Source organism: Miniopterus natalensis, chromosome 1 (genome assembly GCF_054644295.1).
Source record: "Miniopterus natalensis isolate mMinNat1 chromosome 1, mMinNat1.hap1, whole genome shotgun sequence".
Taxonomy (NCBI): domain Eukaryota; kingdom Metazoa; phylum Chordata; class Mammalia; order Chiroptera; family Miniopteridae; genus Miniopterus; species Miniopterus natalensis.
In genome coordinates, this window is record NC_142081.1 from 152096017 (window position 1) to 152117572 (window position 21556).

At 36.3% G+C, this 21556-nt stretch overlaps 1 protein-coding gene across 1 annotated transcript in view; it reads left to right on the forward strand.

The window, feature by feature from the left end:
• FAM13A (family with sequence similarity 13 member A) overlaps positions 1–21556 on the forward strand; it is a 243773-nt gene that overhangs the window by 65854 nt on the left and 156363 nt on the right. The window contains exon 5 of the mRNA XM_016203224.2: positions 11134–11287. Within this exon, the coding sequence (XP_016058710.2) occupies positions 11134–11287 (154 nt within the window). The remainder of the gene's footprint in view (positions 1–11133; positions 11288–21556) is intronic.

Genomic DNA, 21556 nt, shown 5'->3' on the forward strand with positions numbered 1-21556 from the left:
GACCTAATGCTCATCACATGGGAGACCTGGAATGTTACAGCTGCTTAAGTTGTAGCATTTACTCTCAGGCAAAATCTAAAATACCCTAGTGTGCCTGTTTTATTATAAAAGGAAAAGACGGAAAGGATGCAGTGTTGAGCTGTGTGACTTTTCCCATTACGTCAGAAGAGGCTGTGGGACCGCTAATGGCAGCATGCAAACACATCTGTGACACGGATATTCTGTGAGAAATTTAGTTGAAAGAGCAGAACGCATGTTAGTTTCATGATTCACTGTGCTACTGGTTGGTGTTCTCTGTAACGAGATTCCAGAAGAATGTGATTGTATTAACTATGTTACCTAGTCTTTAAGTCCTGTATGAAATACCTTCCCCTGTAGGAGACCTTTCCTAATAACAATAATACTTTTTAACCCCCAATCAGACAGACAAGCCCCCCAAAATACACAATTCTTACCTCTTGTGACTTACCTTGAACTAGTTTCTACCTTTCTTATGGAATATTCTATTAATTATGATATATCATTTTCTTACCCCTTACCCCATTATATAAATTCCTTTAGGGCAGGGGCTCTCCTCCACTCGTCTTGGTGTTGTCTGAAGCACTTCCCACCAGCAAAGAAGTGCTTAGTAAATATTTGTTGGATCATGGACTGTTTGCATATTCATTAAATTAACTCCTCTGGTGGTTCTCAGTCATATGAAAGATATACAGATCCACTCTACCCTTTTGCCTAACCGAAGTAGGCAGATTGCAACTACTTTAATTTCTTATTGACTGTTCAGGAAGTTTTTATTTGTGTTGAATGGAAGTCAAACCTATTGAGTTTTCTGGCACATAGGGTGTTGTTTACAGCTGCTTTTTCATTGATGTTCTTCAATGGGACCTGCCTGAGGAGTGTACTGTACACCAGTTTACACTAAGTATTCATTTATTCATTGGCTCGCCCATCAGATGACTCATTTACCACTTGTACCTATTAAGTAAATGTGGACGTCTGCAAGCTCGAAATAACCTTGATGTTAGTATGGTATGTTTCAAATGCTAACATGGTAAGCATCTTACCATATTTATAAGTTTTAGCACCAACTAAGACTGTCTGTCTGGTCCCTTAAACATATAAATAAGGGGCTATAAAATATGTGTTTAAAAAAATGTTTGAAAGGAGACCCTTGTCTTATTATTCAAGGGAAATTGCAAGCATTCTATAGAGGTAGAAAGAATACACTCACTCATCAGCATTATTGATTCAGTAGAGACATATGTTATTAAGATTAACCATATATGTAACAAAATTTTGGTGTAAAATTAATTTTCAGTGCTATCAGGGAACTGATCTTAACTTAGTTGATTTAAGAGTATACAGTTCAAATTTTGTCCAAAAGAGTCACATGTAAGAATGGCACTTACTACTCACAGGTAGAAGAGGCTTTCTTGTCTTTCACATAGTATAGTTTTGTTCACTTTTCATAAAAAGTATTTATGTAAAGTATATAGTTTGTTTAGTAATGCCTTTTTTCTAATGAAAATTGTTTTGCTAGAGGTAACGCTGAGGTGAAATTATCTCATCTCTACTAAAAAGGTTTAAATGAAATTGTTAGTGTATTAGTAATCTCTCTCTGGGTGGCCAACCTGTTGCTGTAGAACAAGTTAACATCTTATTAAAAGTTGTTTGTTTGGTCTGGGTGAGGTAATGGTACTGTTATCAGATTGTTAAGCTTCATAGAAGCATATACTTTCATCACTTTTTAAAATTTCCAAGTGATGTTATTAGTTCCATTAGTAATAAGCACTTGTTCCTTGTAAGTAACTGAAATAATACCAAAAAGGGCAGAATTAAAAAATGAAAATTACCCAGTGACCCTTGCTATTCACATTTTTCTGAATCATCTTTTAGAAATCTCTACACAGACATTTAATGCATTTTACACAAAAGAAATATTCATACTTGCTATTCTGTTACTTATCATTTAAATAACTTGCCATGAACATCTTTCTATGTCAGCAAATATTTATGTGTACACAGCTGTTGTAAGTTATTACAGTATTCCTTTATGTTTTATAATTTATTTAATTCCCTCTTGATGAACATTTAGGTTCTTTTTATTGATGGTTTATTTTGCTGTGCAGAAGCTTTTTATTTTGATGCAGTCCCATTTGTTTATTTTCTCCTTTGTTTCTCTTACCCTAGGAGATGTATCAGCAAACATATTGCTATGAGAGATGTCTGAGATTTTGCTGCCTACGTTTTCTTCTAGGAATTGTTATGGTTTCATGTCTTACATTTAAGTCTTTTATCCATTTTGAATTTACTTTTGTGTATGGTGCAAGTTGGTGGTCTAGTTTCATGTTTTTGCATGTACCTGTCCAATTTTCCCAACACCATTTATTGAAGAGACTGTCTTTACTCCATTGTAGATTCTTGCCTCCTTTGTCAAATATTAATCTAGCGTAGTGACATGGGTCAATTTCTGGGTTCTCTGTTCTGTTCCACTGATCTCTATGTCTGTTCTTGTGCCAGTACCAGGCTGTTTTGATTACAGTGGCTTTGTAGTATAACTTGATACCTGGTATTGTGATCCCACCAACTTTGTTCTTCCTTCTCAAGATTGCTGTGGCTATTCAGGGTCTTATTTGGTTCCATATAAATTTTCGAATTAGGTTCTTTTTAGTTTTAGAATATTATCCACTCACATTTCAGTGGCCAGAAAGGTTGATAGCTACTCTGAGTGAACGGTGCATATCTCATAAATATTTCACTGACTTCTAATTATGTCATAAATTCAAAATCTACATAATTTATTAGCCAACTCTTTTATGATTGATACATATGTACACATATATAAGTATGTACACACACACATACTCACTCGAATAGCAAGAACTCCTCAGTGACACACCCAGTAACTCCTTGCTCCCACCATTCTGGAGCCTTCCTCCAACAGCCCACTTTTTACTTAGATTGCAGTTAAATCCCTGACCTTGGGGACTCTCTGATTCCCAGGGTTTTCCCCACATCTTTTCTTTTCCTTCCAGACAATTGTGCAAATGCTGAATTCTTCCTCTTGTATTTCCATTTTCACAGGCCATGAACTGATTAGTTCTCCTTTAGAAAATTCTTTATCATACAATTGCTTGTTCAGAAAATTTTAGTAAAGATATCCCAGTCTTCTTGTTCTTAAGTATATCAATTAATTTATATCCAATTTCTATCATTATAGGTTTGATAACTATTGTTAAGAATAATAATCAGTTATTTTTTACTATTTTGGTTGAAACCATGTCTCTAAAATAGGTTGAAACATATTTATCCAGTATGAAATTTTAAATAGTTATTTATCTACCCAATTGATTGGTACCTAGATGTCAAACATCTGGGTATTTGAAAAATATCTAAATTATGTAGTTTTTCAGTTTATCCAGAATCTTAATTATTATATAGGCATGGTTGGGTAATTGTTCATGTAGTAGTCTAGAACTTTCATTTAGGAAGTTTTATCTTTTTTTTTTTTTAAGAATTTTACTGACTTTTAGAGAGGAAGGGAGAGGGAGAGAGAGAGAGACGTCAATGTGTGAGAGAAAAACATTCATTGGCTGCCTTTTTTGCACGCCCTTTACCGGGATCAAGCCCATAATCTGGGCATGTCCCCTACCAGGAATCAAACTGGCAACCTTTTGGTGCACATGACAGTGCTCACCCAACTGAGCCACACCAGCCAGGGCTAGGAGATTTTATCTTCTATTGGATTAATAAGTGGCACTAGTTATAAAATCTGCAGTGTGAGGAGGAAAAATGAAACCTGACATACATAATATAAATTGAATACCTGGAAACACCACCATCGGTAGTTCTTAAGAAGGAAAACATTGCCTATGGTGGAGCAAGGTACATAAACAATTCTGAACATTTTTGTTCCCACTGCCCCACCTTAATTCCAAGAAACATTAGGAGCTTTATTATTGAATGTTATCCTTCTAAAAAAATCTTCTAGCTTTTCATTAATACTAAATTAATATTTATAACATATAAATGAATATAGGTCAATCACAATAGACTCATAGATAGGACAGTATACATTTGGAAACTTTTACCTTTTAAAATGGTTATTAAGTCTGAACTTCAGTGATTGCTTTCGATAATAGATTTTTTTTTTTTTTAATTTGGAAAGAACTACCTAAGGGAGAATGTTTCAGTATGTCAGCATTTTTTAATTACAAAATAATAAGTGGTTAAGGACATAATATTTGCTTGCAATGAATGTGGACAAGATTGGGCAATGTGATCTAGTGATAATGCAATTAGGTACATTCAGTCCTGGGTGAACAGTCATATTCTAATGGTACTGATGAATCAAATAATGACAGAAAGAGAGGTTACAAATTAATTATCTCATCACTCTTTACCTACTTAAGCCTTTTATTAATGGCTTAGATTAAGACATAGAAGACTTTATGCATATAAAAGTAGTCAATGAAATGAAGCTGAGAAGAATAATATGTTGAATAGCAAGGTTATAAATAAAATATTGAAGACTACAAAAATGTTAGTTATATCTTTTTTCTTGCATCATAGGTGGGAAAATGGCGGAAAACTTAGCAAATTGATATTTACAGTGAATTAATATTTAGTCATGAACTTTGATTCTCAAGAGAGATCAAGACTAGAAAGACCTAATTTAATAGCAACTTCTATGAAAATAACTAGAGAATTTTAGCCAATTACAAGTTCAGAGTAAACCAATATTGTTATTGTTAAAAGCTAGGGTCTTACTCTGCATAATAAAAAGCTTTGGTATGATTATTTAAAGTTAAGGCACTTTTTTTTAAAGTTGTGTTTCTTGAGGTGTAACTTACATAGTGAAAATTGCACCTATTTTAGTGTATGTTCTGAGTTTTGATGAAGTCATATAGTCATATCACCACAGCCACAATTAAGATTTTCACCATTTTTATCATTCCACACAGTTTCCTCATGTCCCTTCTAGTAAACCCTTTCCCTTACTTCAGCCCCTAGTAACCACTGTTTTCTAACCCCGTAGTTTTGCAAAATATTTTTCACATAGTTTTTAAAATTTTAATTGTCACAAGATCCCTACAACATTAATATTAACAGCAGATCTATTTTACAAATGAAGAAACGAGGGTTCAGTTAAGCAACTTTCCAAAAGCTACACTATATAAATAGTGGAACCAGGACCTGAACCCTCATTTTCTACTCAGAATCCTCAACACGTCCTTGACCCTTCCATCTAGCCCCTTGCTCCAAGAGCTCCACTCTTCTCTGCATTGTTCATTCACCTCCAAATGGATCCTAGATTAGGAGCAAGTACTTAACTCTCACAAAGACATACTGGAGGAGGGACTAGAGCAGTGTTTCTCAATTTTTTTTTTTTTTTTTTTAATCACCAGAGGACATGCTTAGAGAGAGGAAGGGAGAAAGAGAGAAACTGATCAGTTGCCTTCCTTATGTGTCCTGACCAGGGACCTAACCCACAACCCAGGTATGTGCCTTGACCAGGAATTGAACCAGCAACCTTTCAACGCACAGGACAATGCTCAACCAAGCCACTCTATATTTTTTTCATTATTATATCCCTAAGCAGCCTTTTAGATTGTTTCCTAATCACTCCCCTCTGCAAATAAATTTTAACACCATAGATATACTACATATCTGTGTGTATTGTATGTATCTGTACTTTATATATAAAAAGAGTAAGTGCCCCCATTTAAGAACCAATTTGCCTTCATCGGGTGCAGTATTGCCTCATAGAGAATGCGCAGACTAGAGCAGTAGTCTTCACCATTGTCCCACCTGGCATACTTGACACATGACCCCTGAGTATGATACATATTCAAGGTTACATCCAAATTTTCACAACACTAAAAAATTTACAGTAAATAGCACAGCAGACTTTTGGCATGATGTAAATGTAAGATGTTAATGTGTCTTAAGAACATGTAGGGTTTTTAACTATAACATCATATTTGCAAATAATGACAGTTTTACTTCTTTCTTTCTAATTTAGATGCTTTTTATTTTTCTTGCCTAATCATGGCTAGGACTTCCAATACAGTGTTGAATAGAAGTGGTCAGATTGGGCATCCTTCTCTTGTTCCTAATCTTAGAGGAAGAGCTTTCGGCTTCTTACTGTTGTGTATGATATCAGCTGTGGGCTTGTCATATGTGACCTTTATTATGTTGAGGTATGTTCCCTCTATACCCATTTGTTGAGAATTTTTATCTTAAGTGGATGTTTTGTCAAATGTTTTTTCTGCATCTGTTGAGAGGATCATATGAGTTTTATCTTTCATTTTGTTAATGTGGTATATCACGCTGATTGATTTGCAGATATTGAACCATCTTTGTATTCCTAGAATGAATTCCATTTGATCATAATGTATGATCCTTTTAATGTGTTGTTGAATTCAGCTTGTTAATGTTTTGTTGAGGATTTTTTCATCTGTTATTAGGGACATTGGCCTGTAGTTTTCTTTTCTTCTAGTGTCATTGTCTACTTTTGCTATTGAGGTTACTAATAATGCTTTTAAATGCACTGTCTTTTAAATTATGTAGAAAACAAGATTTGGAGTTACAAACCAAAGTTACAGTATTACTGGCTTTTACACTAATTAATTTTGTACCTTAAATGTAGTAGTTTCTTAAATCATAGAGGAAACAAAAAGTGCAGTTACAAACCACTGTTACAACAATACTAGCTTTTGTATTTGCCCATATATTTACCATTATTGACATTTTTCATTCTCCATAAGACTTCAAGTTACTGTTCCTACATTTCACTGTGAGATACTTTCTTGAATATTTCTTGCAGGCCAGATCTAGGGGTAACTAACTCCCTGAGCTTTTGTTTATCTGGGAATATCTTAATTTCTCTCTCACTTTGGAAGGATATTTTTTGCTAGATACACAATTCTAGTTGACAGGTTTTCATTTTTTAGCATTTTTAATATATCAGTTTTCTGACATCCAAAGTTTCTGATGAGAACTATGTTCATAATGTGATTTCTTACTGCTTTCAAGATTCTCTCTTTGACTTTTGAAAGTTTAATTATAGAGGGTCTCTTGGGGTCTTCTGAGCTTCTTTGATATTTATATTCATATCTTCATGAAGTTTTTAGCCATTATTCCTTTAAATATTCTCTCTGCCTCTTTCTCTCTTCTTCTGGGACTCCATAATGTGTATGTTGGTCCACTTACTAGTGTCCCACAAGTCCATTAGGCTCTGTTTTCTTTTCTTAATCTTTCTTCTTCCTGTTCCTCAGACTCAATAATTTCCATTGTCCTATATTCATGTTCACTGATTCTTTCCTCTGCCTGCTTAAATATGTCTTTGAATCTGTCTAATGAATTTTTCTTTGCAGTTATTGTACTTTTCATCTCCAGAATTTCTTTCAGCTTCTTTTTGTATTTTTTCTCTTTATTGATATCTACATTTTGTTCACACATTATTTTCTTAACTTTTTCCTCATTTTCCTTTAGCTTTTTTGGGCATCTTTAAGACAGTTGTCTTAACATCTTTATCTAGTATATAGGCCAAAAGATCTTTTTCAGGTCCAGTTTCTGTCAATATGTTTTTTTCCCTGGAATAAACCATTCTTTCCTGTTTCTTTGTATGCTGTGTGATCTTTTTTGTTGTTCAGTGGACATTTGAATCTAATAATGTGGTAACTCTGGAAATCAGACTCTCCTTTTCCACCAGGGTTTGCTGTTTTTATTTTTGTTGATTGCTTTTGTTTTTGTTTTTCAATTGTTGTAGACATCTTTATGCCAAGATCAGCCTGAGGTGTAAACTGAAGGTCTTTTTAGGTCTTTCTTAAGCCTTTCTGTGGGCATGCACAATTACTTTATAATTTCCCTCATTATGCAATTGTTTTTAAATGTCCTAGTGTTTAATGCCTGGCTCCCAAAAGGGGAAAAGTCAAGTTGGGGGGGGCGGGGGGCGTAATTAAAGGTGCTGGCCCTCTAAATACCCTAGAAGTCACCTCAGCTAAGAGCTTGCAACAAGGGAGGGAGGTGCAACAATAACTGCTCACCTCTTTGCACCTCAGAAGCAGCATTCAGAGCGTAGAACCCTGATATTTGGAGTACAGGGTCCCTTTTACCTATCCTGGCTCCTGCAAGCTATGTGCAGGCTATTCTAGGAACATAGGCTCAGTTTCCTGCCACATGGCTGTGACCAGGACGATTAGTGGTTGTTACTGGGCTAAATGCTGAAATTGACCAAATTTAACCACAATTTATCATCCAAGTCTTTCCCTAGGATTTGTAAGCCTTCAATAAGCTCTAGAATTCCAAAATAGTTTCATCAGATTCTGCTAGTGCAATTATTGGTTAGGTGGGGGGACAGATTTCTGGTGCTTCCTACTCCACCACCTTCCAAGAATCCTCTCCTTTTTTTAATTTGTTTTTGCCACATTGGTTTTTTTTAAAAATTAGTAAATTTAAAATTAATAATAAGCTTTTTTTTTCAATTACAGTTTACATTCAATATTATTCTGCATTAGTTTCAGATGTACAGCATAGTGGTTAGAAAATCATATACTTTACAGAGTGGTCTCCTCAGTCTTTCAAGTATCTACCTGGCTCCATACATAGTTATCATGATATTATTAACTATATTTCCCATGCTGTAATCTACATCTCTGTGACTATTCTCTAACTGCCAATTTGTACTTCTTCATCCCTTCACCTTTTTCACCAACTCCCAAACGTCCCCTCCCCTCTGACAACTGTCAGTGTGTTCTTTTCTCTATATATGAGTCTGTTTCTATTTTGTTTATTTGTTTATTTTGATCTTTAGATTCCACATATAAGTGAAATCATATGATATTTGTCTTTCTTGAATTTGACTTGTTTCGCTTAGCATAATGCTCGCGTCGTTCCATGCATGCTCTCAGTAATGGTAAGATTTCATTCTTTTTAATAGCCAAGTGGTATCCTATTCTGTATGTATACTCCAGCTTTTTTATCCACTTATTTATTGATGGGCACTTGAGTTGCTTCCATATCTTGACTGTTGTGAATAATGCTGCAATGAATATAGGGGTGCATATATTCTTTCAAATTAGAGTTTTGGGTTTTTTCAGATACATATTTACCCAGAAATGGAATCTGGGTCATAAGGCAATTCCATTTCCAATTTTTCAGTAACCTCCACATTGTTTTTTACTTTAGATATTTGTTAACAGCAGCACCCCACTTACAGGTACAAAACTCTGTATTAGTTTTCAATTATTGTGAAAAAATCAACACAAACTTAGTGGCTTAAAACAACAGACATATGCTTTGTCACAGTTTCCATGTGTTGGGTGTCCACATACAGCGTAGCTGAGCCCTCTGTTCTTGGTCTCACAATGCTGACAGCAAAGTATCAGCTGGGCTGCATTTTCATATGGAGGCTTGAATTTGGGGAAGAATCTATTTTCAAGCTCATTCGGGTTGTTAGTAAAACTCATTTCCTTGCAGCTGCATGACTGAGGACCCCGTTGTTTTATTGGCTGTGAACTAGAGGTCTCAGCTCCACATTAGTCCCCTGCCATATGGCTCTTTCATAGGCCCATTCTGAACATGGCATCCTATTTCTTCAAGGCCAGCAGCAGAATCCAAACACAAGTTTGCTAACTGAGTCTGGTATAACATAATTATGGGAGTGACTTCCTATCACCTTTGCCATATTCTTTGATCAGAAGCAAGTCACAGATTCTGCCTGCAACTGAATACAAGAGTGTGACTCATGGTAGTCACCCTAGGATATGTACGCCTAAGGTGTTATCATAGGGTAGATAATGTCCCCCAGAGATATCAAATGATAATCCTTGAAAACTGTAAATGTTACCTTATCTGGCAGGAGGAGGAAACTTTCCAGTTGTAGTTAAGATAGAGATCTTGACATAAGGGGATTATCCTGGATTATCTGAGTGTGCACTAAATGCAATTACTCCTTATAAGAAGGAGGTAGAGGGAGATTAGATACATACACAGAGAGGAAGGCCTTGTGAAGACAGAGCAGAGAGAAATTTGGAAATGCCAGCCTTGATTGAAGATTAAGATGATTCAGTCACAGCCAGGAATGCTGCCAGCCAGCAGAAGCTGGGAACAGATTCTCCCCTAGGGCCTCTGTAGGGAGTGTGGCCCTGCTCACACTTTAATTTCTGCCCAGTAATACTGATTTTGCTCTTCTGGCCTCCAGACTGGGAGAGACTAAATTTCTGTTGTTTTAAGCCACCAAGTTTGTGATAATTTGTTACAGCAGCCACACAAAACTAATACAGATGGGTATTAAATGATATTTTGGTGTTTCTTTTTAAACTCATTTTACTGGTAACTCAATGAGGTTAAGTATCATTTCGTAAGATTATTGACTGTCCAAATATTTTCTTCTATAAGTTTTTTAACTCATGTTTTTGTCTCTTTAAAAAATTCACTTTCTCATTGTTAGGAATTCTTTACATATTCTAACTACTAATCTTACAGAAAAGATGTTTATCTTATTTATATTATGGTGTCTTCTTCATTCAGAGGTTTGCTTTTTCACCTTTTTTTAAATTATGGACATTTTTAAACATACCCGAAAGAAGACAGCATAGTATAATAAATCTTTCATGTACCCATCACTCAGCTTCAACGATTATCAGTATTTTTCCCCAGTAGTATTGATCTTTTCCGTTAATTTTTGTATTTTTTGTGCATTATCTAAGAAATCCTCAAATATTGTGTTGCTCTTATTTATGCGGCCTAGTATTTCTGTCATGATAAAATACCCATTCTTTTTGTTATAACACTTGTTCTTTATTGCTTTTATTTTTATATAAATGTTACCTTACATGTAGCAATTTCTAATACATACAAAGCATTATCACACCCATGTTAACCTACACTACACCTTCTTTCTGAACAACAGGTACATTTCTTATTCAATATAAGCTATTGATTCAGAGTTTGGGAATCAACAAATGTCCCAACAACATCATATGTGTCACCATTTAGCTTGTTGAAAATCCCAAGCATCCTTAGAAGGCTGATCCATCATTGAGGTGTCAAAATACAAGCCTGAGTCAGCTGTGCTGGCATTTTTGTTTTTATAAAGTAATTCCTCTCAAATTTTTCCATTTTTAGTGTACCACCTGGGCTTGAATGCATGAAAGAGCAAGACCTCTGCAACAAGATAATGGCTACAATACTAGAAAATTACAATACCCTGTTTGAAGTAGAGTACACAGAAAATGATAACCAGAGGCGTGAAAACCGAACGAAGCTTATCATAGTAAAAGTAAGTTTGGTATTTAATTTTCAGTATCGCTGTATTTTGAATGGAAGACATTTTATTTAAATCATTCTTTTTCATAAAAATTCCATATAATATAACTTCAGATTATTATTCCTATGTTTATTCAACTCTTTTTTTAAAAATATATTCTTACTGATTTCAGAGAGAGGAAGGGAGAAGGAGAGAGGTAGAAATATCAGTGATGAGAGAGAATCATTGATCAGCTGCCCCCTGCACGCCCCGCACCAGGGATTGAGCCACAACCCAGGCTTGTGCCCTGACCAGGGACCAAACCGTAATCTCCTAGATCATAGGTCAATGCTCAACCACTGAGCAACACCAGCCAGGCTCAACTCTTTTTTATGAAATCTATTCTGTGTATCAAGTGTTTGTTAACTGACATGTATTCTTCTAAGACTGAAGCATAATTGTGAATTGCTATTTCCTTGCTGCTATAAAATCATCTCAAAAGCACTTATGTGAGCCCAGCACTGGGGTCGATTGGGTGTACCACCTTTTTATGGAAGTCTGGTTTATAGCAGGGATACAATACATGCTGATGCCTGTGTTCAGCAGTGCTAGCTTACTGAGTAAGTTGCAAAATTCCTTCAGACAGTAATACTATGACTTTTTGTCTCTCTTGTTTCTGGCACACCTTCAAGTTCAACCCCAGATTTTAAGTCCCATATATGTAGTCACTGGTAACTATCATAAGTAAAGGAGAGTATTTCAAAGAACTCTAATGCATGTAGGTCTCTAAAGATTTACAATTGAGAGTCAGAGGGTAAACATCCAAACCAAATCCTCCAGACAAGGGAAAAGAGGGAAGGCATTGTATTTCTTTCTCATTTATATTGAGGTAAATCATGATGGAACTGATATGGAAGGTTCCCTCAGGAGGTTTCCTGAAACTTATTAAATTTACAGACCTACTCTACTCTTGTTGACTCATATGGCAGCGAATGATAAAGAGGTACTCGGTGTGGGTGTTGAAGGGGTGTTTTCATCTCTTCTTCCAGTTGAAGCCATGACTTTGAAGAAGAAATAAAAGGTAATGGTTATCAAGTAGCGCCCTATCAAAACAGAAAAAGAAGACCAAAACTAGGTTTTCTTAACTGGGGCTTATGCTGTTAATATAACAGTCTCCCTGTAAGGGATAGAGTACATCTGAGAGAAATGCACTTAGCAGGAATCTTGCCAACCTAATAAAGAGAACTTTAAACTGAAATTTAAAGAAAGGGAAGGACAATGCTCAGATAAAATGATAAAATGAAATACTTTGCAGAATACCAAGTGTAACCTAAGGTGGAGGTAACATGGAAGCTGAGAAAATGTCAGTGATTCAAAAGAGAAAAGAAGGAAAAACACACAACCTACTTACATCAGTTCTGCTGCCAAAAAAAAAAAAAAATTGAAATTATTTTTTAAATAGAAAAAATTTACTGTAAATTTGTTCTTTCAGTTCCTATAGTACTTTGCAAGGGATCTCTTTTTAAAATGTTAAAAAACGATTGACTTTTTTTTCTGCTGTATCTCTGATACTTTTTAACACCCATACCTTTTAACTAAGGGTGATAAAATAATGAAGTAATCCTCAAATATAATGAAAATAGATAGGCAAGACAAACTTGCCGAGATATAGATAATCTCTGGACAATGTCAACAGGGAGTTATATGCTGTGCAAGTAAAATCACATGTGTTGAGATATATGGAAGAGTTCCCTGCTTGGAAATCCTTGAGCTTGTAGGTTTAAGCATGGTGGGGAACACAGCTTGAGAGTACAAGATGAGACACATAAGCTGATAGTACTGTGGGAGTCAAATACAAATACCTTATATGGATGAATGTGACTGCTGCTCTCCTAATGCAAGTTTCACATCTGGTCTAGAGGCGGACAGATGTCATGATTGGAAACTACATGTCTATACTCTGGAAGCATTCTGCCAAAGCAAAATATTCAATACATTTTTTTACTGATCTTGCTGATAATCTCTCTTAGAGGGTAGATAATGCAACAGGGGAATGCGATTTTATGGATTTAATTGTAACCAATAAGGATGAAATAGAAGTTATGGAAATTATTTTAACAAGATGTGCCAATGCCATTTTAGGGCCCCTAATAATGAAAAATATGCTAGCCACACCTAGGTATATAAAACTTGCCATTGTTTAGAAAGCAGGTTTTTTAAATTCCTAAGATCACAGAAACAGATATAAACCAAGGGAAGCTAAATTAAAAAGGAGTTGGGAGGATCACAGTGAAATCATGAACATATTGGAAAATGGTAAAAAATGAAAGGGCAACTAAAAAACAAATTCTCATTCTGGTCATTCTCATGAGTTCAACTTTTAGGAGAATGTGTGCAAAAAGGAAACAGGCATAAAACAAGTGATAAGTACACAAGGGACAGAGACACAAATGCCTGAGCTGAGAATAAGTTTAGGCTTATGAAAACTACTGAGGTATAAAAAAGCAGAAAGGTATTTTTAATGGGAAAAAGTACTAAATGTTTCCACTGGCATACCTCTGTGTACGCCAGTATAGGAAGAATCAAAATGTCCAATGACGTTTTTCATGATATTTTTGTGGGCTAAATGGAGATTTGGGGCTCAGACAAGTATAAATTTGATTGTATTTAGACCTGGATCAAGAATTTTGACTAGAGCATTGGAATGTGGATTGTGGTTAACTTCAGGGGAGGTCTCTACCTTTGTTTGCGTCATCAGTACTTCAGTCGTTGACTTGAATGAACATATTTGCAAGTGAAATAAAGCCGGAAGAATAGACATGCCAGAGAGCACACACCTACAACCATTTCCCTCTTCTTCCAGTGCCTGAAAAACAAACACCATTTTATTTAGACCTGAAGCTGTGTGCTGAGGTCAGACGGCCCCCTCCCTCAGCCCCAAGGGATGGATGAATCATAAATGGTCTAAAATGGGGGGTATTATAATCACACTGTATAGTCACTGATGATTGACTTAAAGGTCAGAAGAGACACATATCTGGCCAAGAAGATGTCAGGTAAAGTATGCTGGGGGCAGAGGGCCTCTGGGAAAGATTTTCATCCCTGACAACAACAAAAACAAACAAACCAAGAATGATTTAAGAGAGAAGACCCGTAGTTGCTTCTGGGTGGAGTTAGGGGTGGTGTCAGTGGTAAGTAACTAGGAAAGTGCTCAAGGAAGCTCTCTGTGGTTATAAAAATGTTCTATATCTCAATAGGAATGTGGGTTATATGGGTGTATGCCTTTGTCAAATCTAAACTATACACTGAAGATTTCTATATTCACTGTACATAAATTTTTTTAAATTTTAATTTACAACAGAGGGAAAGAGAGTAGTCCTCTGAATCAAAATGCTAACCTTCTCCCATCTGTTTTTGGATGTTTTCATTCTTGGAGCCGCTGCCACCATCTTTTGTCTTTGATGAATGAATGTATCACTGACACACTGAGGTTGGCAACTAAAGAAGGGAAAAGTTCGGCTCGTCGTCCTTGCTCATCTGCTGAACCAACCTTCACGGCACATACCTCTGGACTTTTAGTTACAGGAGAGAAATAAATGTCCTCTTAGTATAAACTACCTTTAATGAAGTATTTTGGTTCTTGCACCAAAAGCACCTTATCTGATGCAATCATAATTGGAAAGTACTATACTTAGGTTCGTAAAATGATTTGCACCAGTAGAGCCAAGAAAAGACCAAAATAATAATAGAATTGAAAATCATCCACAGATTTTAGCTAACTTTTAGCAGAGTATAAAATGTCAATGTAATGTGATTGCCAAAAATAACCACAGATTCACTCACCGAAAAGAACCAGTAGTATCCGGAACAAAGACTATGTCTCACTGCACTTGGTGTAGGTACAGACAATATCTGCAGTGTTGTGTTTAATTCTGAATACTACATTCTGACTCTCCTGACAATCACCACTGATCCTCATTTATTCTCATGAAATATATGTTTGTCTGGTTGACTCTTTTATTTCAGTTTCCATACTGCTGATGACTTCTAAATCATAATTCTAGCCCCGATCAACCAGGAGAGCAATAGAGCCATATTTCCCACTACCTATAAAAAGCTCTGCTGGTTATTCAGATTTCTCACATCACAAACATCATCCCCAAAATTTTCTCTGTGTTCTCAGTTTGCCAGCTCCTGGCCTACCAAGATAGAATGTTTACTTTTATCCTTAACTCCTGCCCCTTTCCCATTCCCACTCCCACTGGGACTCATATTCCATTTTAGACATATCTCCGGAAATCAGTTTCTTGTGTCCACCCACTACCACTGCTTTAGATTAGGCTCTTTTCATAGCCACACAATTTCAAGCTGTTCTCCCACTTCTAGGCTCACCCCCTTCCCATCTCCTTTCTACCAGTGATAGAATTATGTCCCTAAAAAACAAACCTGATCATAACGTATTCCTGCCTTAAGGAAGCAAATCTTTTGCTGATTTTGTTTTGGCCCCCACCCTTTTGCTGACAATATGCAACTAAGACTCCTTTACTTGGAATTCAGGCCCTTTACACTATCCCCTAACTAAAATATGGTTGAAATAATGGACCATGTAATTTAAGCTGAATTTATTAAATCCACATAATTATTGGTTGTTTCCTATGTGCAAAACATCCTTTTAGGCACAGGGAATATATTAGTGAGCAACAGACAAAAGTCTCTGCCCTTATGAAGCTTATGTTCTAATGAGGATACAATAAGCCACAGGCAATAAGCAAATAAGAAAATATGTAGTATGTCAGATGGTGAAATGTTTTGTGGAGAAAAGGCAGGAAAGGAGAGAAGTACTACCTTGTAAAGTACTAGGGGAATAGCATTTGCCCATTTAAATAGGATGATCAAAATATTTCATTGACAAGGGGACATTTGAGCAGAGACTTGAAGGAGATGAAGGACCAACAGAGAGTCAAGCACTGAAGGTGGCTTGACCCCAGGTGGTGGTAGTGAAAATGGGAGGAAGAACTGAAGGTGAGTTGGGATATGAAAGAGCAACACGACATCAGGTACGAGAGACCCCGTTAGGTTAGAGAATGTTGGGAATGGGAGGAGATGAGCGAGTGAGCTGAAAGGGGGCTGGGAACAGAGGGGGGTTTACGTCAGGGATCTGTGATGTGGAACGGTCTGGAGTGATGGTGAGGTTAGGCTGTGTTTATAAGAAGGAGTGACTGCGTGGGAGAGAAGAGAAAACGCATTGGGAAGGAGATGGTTGAAAGGATGGCAAGTAAAAATGTTGATGGTTTGTCCATATTGACCCTGAATTTCCCCAGGAGGATGGCAGATACTGAGGTGCACAGGAAGGCCTTATTTATACACTTTAAGTGTGTTGTGTGTTTATTTAATAGGGTTAATGTAGAGCTTCAGATATGTACAAACACAAAATATTATGGTTAATATGGTTTTAAGTATCACCCTGTTCCAAATCAACATCTTGTGAGACTGTCTTTATTCGACAGTTGCTATTGCTCATTTTGTCTTTGGAAATTTCTTTGGAAATTGTCTTCAGAACATACGTCATTCATGTCTCATATTTTTCTGTATATCATTAGAATGGGAAGTCTTTGTACTTTAATACTTTATTTGATTATGGGAAATAATCAGTAGTCATTTTGAGCCACAAAAGATCATTAAGTTGGGACATAGTGGTTAAATATTAACTTTGGGGTTTTCTATTGAAATCTGTCTATAAAATAATGCTCATTTTCCTGTGTGACTCATAAGCAAACTCTTGAGACAGTTATTTTTAATTGTTCCGAGCAAAAGCAAAATATTAGAATAGACTTCCCTCGTGATTAGTTTGAGGGACGTGCTCACTTATCAGTATGTGGCAAGTCTGATTACAAAGTTCAGCCTTTTTGCTGTAGAGTAAAAGTCATTTACCACATAAACTGATGTATCCCATAAACATTCTAAAACATTCCCCATATCTTTTTCATGCTCAGAAACATTGCACATGTCTCCACATTTTCATTTAAGGCTATAATCTAAACAAAATAACTTTAAAAAATGTTTGTTTTTTTAAAAATTTAATACCTACTTTGTGTAAAGCTCTGGACTAAGTGCTGGGCCTCTTCAGAAAAATAAGACAGACAGACATGTGTCCCTGTCTCTAAGGGAACTTACAGTGCATAACACAGAAACAGTATCAGTGCAGGAACAGAGGGGCAAAGGGAGAAAGGAGCTTTATGCCAGATATGGTATGGAGTCTTTTATGCATATTACCTCATTTACTTCTCACTGTAACCCTGTGAAGTAGGTGATCTTAATTCTACTTTGCAGTCGAGGAAATGTAAGGAGTATATTCTTTAGGGTCAACAGCAGTAAATGCCAGAGCTGGCTTTTGAACTCAAAGTACTAATTAGGCCAAGTGTAGAAATAACCAAAATCTTAGTTTTAAATTGGAACATCAGTGCTATGAACATTTATACATGTATTCATTCAGTGCATATTTTTGCAATTTGGTGTCAAGGAAGTACTTGAATTGTGTTCTTCTGACTCTAGTCCTATATGCTTTCACTACTCCCAGCCCTTTCTATGGCCCCTCAAGAATATTCCGAACTGGGTAGCAGTGAAGTCAGATTAGTAATAAAAAATGATTGGGTTTTTATGGCGTTGTCTGATACTTTGTGATTTGGCTGCGTTGTCTTTTTGTGTTGGTTAATTTACATAGTGAGAATGATTGACTCGTGCCCACTGAAATCTACTTGTTATTATTTTGAAAACCTAGGAACTCAGAGGTAGCACTAAATTGAAATTGACTTGCTCATTTCTTCATATCAGATCTTTCTTTGATAGGTATACCTTTTTTATTAGTTCTGAGTTTGAAGATTAAAAAATATTGTGATATTAAGAAAAACAAAGATAAAATAGCATGATAGAATGTCATTTGCTGGCATGACCCACATCGGTACTTTCTAGTAGTGGAAACTGATTAGGTTACCAGTAAGCAATAAAAGTAGTATTAAAGGTTATTGCCTCAGGGTGGAAAATACACAATACAATATACAGATGATGTATTGTAGAATTGTATGCCTGAAACCTGTACAATTTTATTAACCGATGTCACCCAATAAATTCAATACAAATAAATAAATAAAAGTTATTGTTTAGCTTGAGGTACTTTTATAGCTCCAGTTTTTAGGCCATAGCTATATATTTGCAATTCAGATTGCTGTTAATTTCTTCTCCCCACGTGTTTTCTTTTATAGAGTTTACAGGTAAACACTAGAAAGTCAGGTCTACTCAGGAATCATTGGAATAGATTAGATATATCTGCCAAATGTAAAATTCCTTCTTTCCTATTATGAGGAGTATTTAACAGAGACAGACTAAATTGCTTTGGTTGTGAAAACATGCTACGTAACCTTTAAAATGCTTACAATGAGATGGCAATACTTTGAAAATGACACCTCAGAACTTGCTTACTTTAAATCATTAGTGCGTGTATTTGGCAAACAGAGGCACTGAGTAAATAAATGAATATTTGTGGATTTTCAAAGATCACTGGTAGTTGCTTTAGAACTCAATTTCTGCTATTTCCTTCAGTTGGCCTCCTAAGAATAAAAGTTACACTTCTGTGGACCAGATGTACCTAGAAAGGAATATTCCTCCTCCAAAGGCAGCTCTTAACCAATAACCAAGGAATATAGGGCATAAATTCCTAGCTCTCTTATCCCTCGGTTAAAATAATTCTGGGGTGTGTGTTTTATAGTGTTTTCCGGAATTTTACCCCAAGTGGAAGCTTTAGAACCAACGTTAATAGTTCTGGTCACTTAATAATGACACCCCTTACTGTCTACCTTCTCCCTCTATTATCACCCTGTTCCTCTGATGATCACCCAAATGAACTACTTGCCCTCAATCCTTGTTTTAGGGTCTACTTCTGGTTGAGTGGGTGAGGGTCCAACTAACACAGCTCAGATTCTCCCTCTGCGAAGCCCTCGCTCATCCTCAGGTGCAGTGGATCTCCGTCCCCTCTGTTGTCTTGTGGTGCTTTTTTTCTCCTTCTGGTAGAACATGCTTTATAGTCTGCTTTGGCTGAGTGGCTTTTTTTTCCTCTTGTATTGCATTGTAAGTCCTCCAAGGATAAGAACAATATCTCATATTTACTTAAACATTGGCTTTTCTCTAAAAGTTGTGGAGTAACATACATTCTTGCGCCTTCCAAAGCTTTCTAGTTACTTATGTTTACTCAAAAATGTCCATTGAGTTGCACCATGTATTTCTAAATAAAAGATAACTCAGATTTATTTCAGGAAAGTCATAGTAACTATTCTGGGTATTTGCCAGTGGTTCACATTTCTAGAGTATACAATAAAAGTTTGCTTAACAGAACTCCACCTAACTAATGCGCCATTAATCAGTTCTCTGCATTTGCATTTGAAGCATAATGACTGCTGTGCATGGCAACTGAATGCTTGTGGCCAATAGGTTATTCTCTTACATACTTGTTCATTGTCAGTTTTACTATATGCTCTCCAAGAGTCATATGTGTTTGTTTCGAAAACTATTTACGTCATTTGTAATGGTACCTATATAATTTACTTAAACAAATGCAATATGAATACATTATAGCTATTTCTAGGAAAATGGTGTCAAACTAATTGATAGGAGCTTCTGTAACAGACACCGAAATCTTAATGTGTTAACACAAAGTTTATTTCCCTTACTTCACAGTCCAATGGGTTGAGCAGCCCTGTTCCATTTTGCCCCAACCGTCCTCCAAGATTTCCTCAGCAGGAAAAAAAGGGGGTTGAGAATAAATGTGTCATATCCTTATGACTACATCGCAAGTGGCTTATAACACTTCTGCTCACATTCCGACGAGTAGATTCAATCAGATGGCTTCCAGCCTGACTGTAAGGGAGGCTGGAGATGACTTCCTGGCGCCTCGCGAGAGAACATAGAAGACTTTCGGGCACGGTGTAGTGTACAGAAAGAATTCTCTCTGTTACCAAAGCTCTGCCGACTGTATTGGGAGGACTCAATAAGGGCTCAAGTCTTCATGCTTTCACTGCACATAAATGATATATTATGATCATGGTTTAGACAAAGAAGAAAGTGTGGAATTCCAAACTTATGGCCATTCCCAAACAAAGGCCCACATCAAAAGACTAGGAAATAAATAAACATTTGAGGATTTTACTGTAAAATGTTGAGTGGCTGTCATTTACATGTATCATTTTTTAAATGATTTCCTGTTTTAGTTTCCTTTTTGGGTCACCTAACCTGCCACATATCATGATCTAATTAACTAGGAAGGACTGTCCTAGAAAGGCTTTATTTTGTTCAGTTAAGAGCGGGCCTCTGAAAACAGACTGCTTGGCTTCAGATTCCAGCTCTGCCACGTACTGCTATGTGACCTTGGACAAGCTGCTTGTACTGTCTGTACCTCAGTTTTTATATACAAGAAATTTATGTAGTAAAAGTACATATTTCATAGGGCTATTTGGAGGGTCAGATGGATAAATGTGTAATAAGCACTCAGAAAAAGGCCCTGCGTTGTAGCAAGTGCTGTGTAAGTGATATCCAGTATTATTATTTTGATTTTCCACATCATCATCATTGTAAGATTTAATTCCACAGGTTTCTACTGAGTGACCACACTGTGACACTCTAATAAATATTTGCGTAGCTTAAGGTACTTTGGTTGAAAACAGAAAGCAATTGTGACACAACAGGAGAAACACGACACGTGGGCAAGTCCAGACGTTCCCACCAAAACCACCAAGCCTCTACGGTGCAGCCATGGAATGGGACGTCACAGAACAGTGCTTACCATGATGCACTAAAGAATTGAAAAAGTGTGTGTATACTCACACAAAACCAGAACATCAAAAATATTATCAGTGGTTACTTCCAGTCAAGGTAGTAAGATTATCAGTGATTTGTGTTGCATGATAATTTCTTCTTTTGTGCTTTTCTATTATAAATTTTCTACAGTGAATAAATATTTTACCTAAAATAAAATTTAAAAAAGCAGCCGTGGCTAAAATTAAACTAACAAACCAAAAAGAAAAAGGAAAGGAATTTTTTGGAAGGACATGGGGTACTTCACAGACTATAAAGCAAAGCTGAACACATTAGCAAGATGGCAGGCTAGGAGGTCCCAACCACTGTTCCCCCACAAAAAAACCCCACAATTTGACAACTATTAATGAATAAAAATAGCTCTGGGAAAGCTCCAGAGTACATTAAGAAGCTCCAGCAGCCCAATGGAGCACAAAAGCCAAGGAAGGCCACATAGATAAG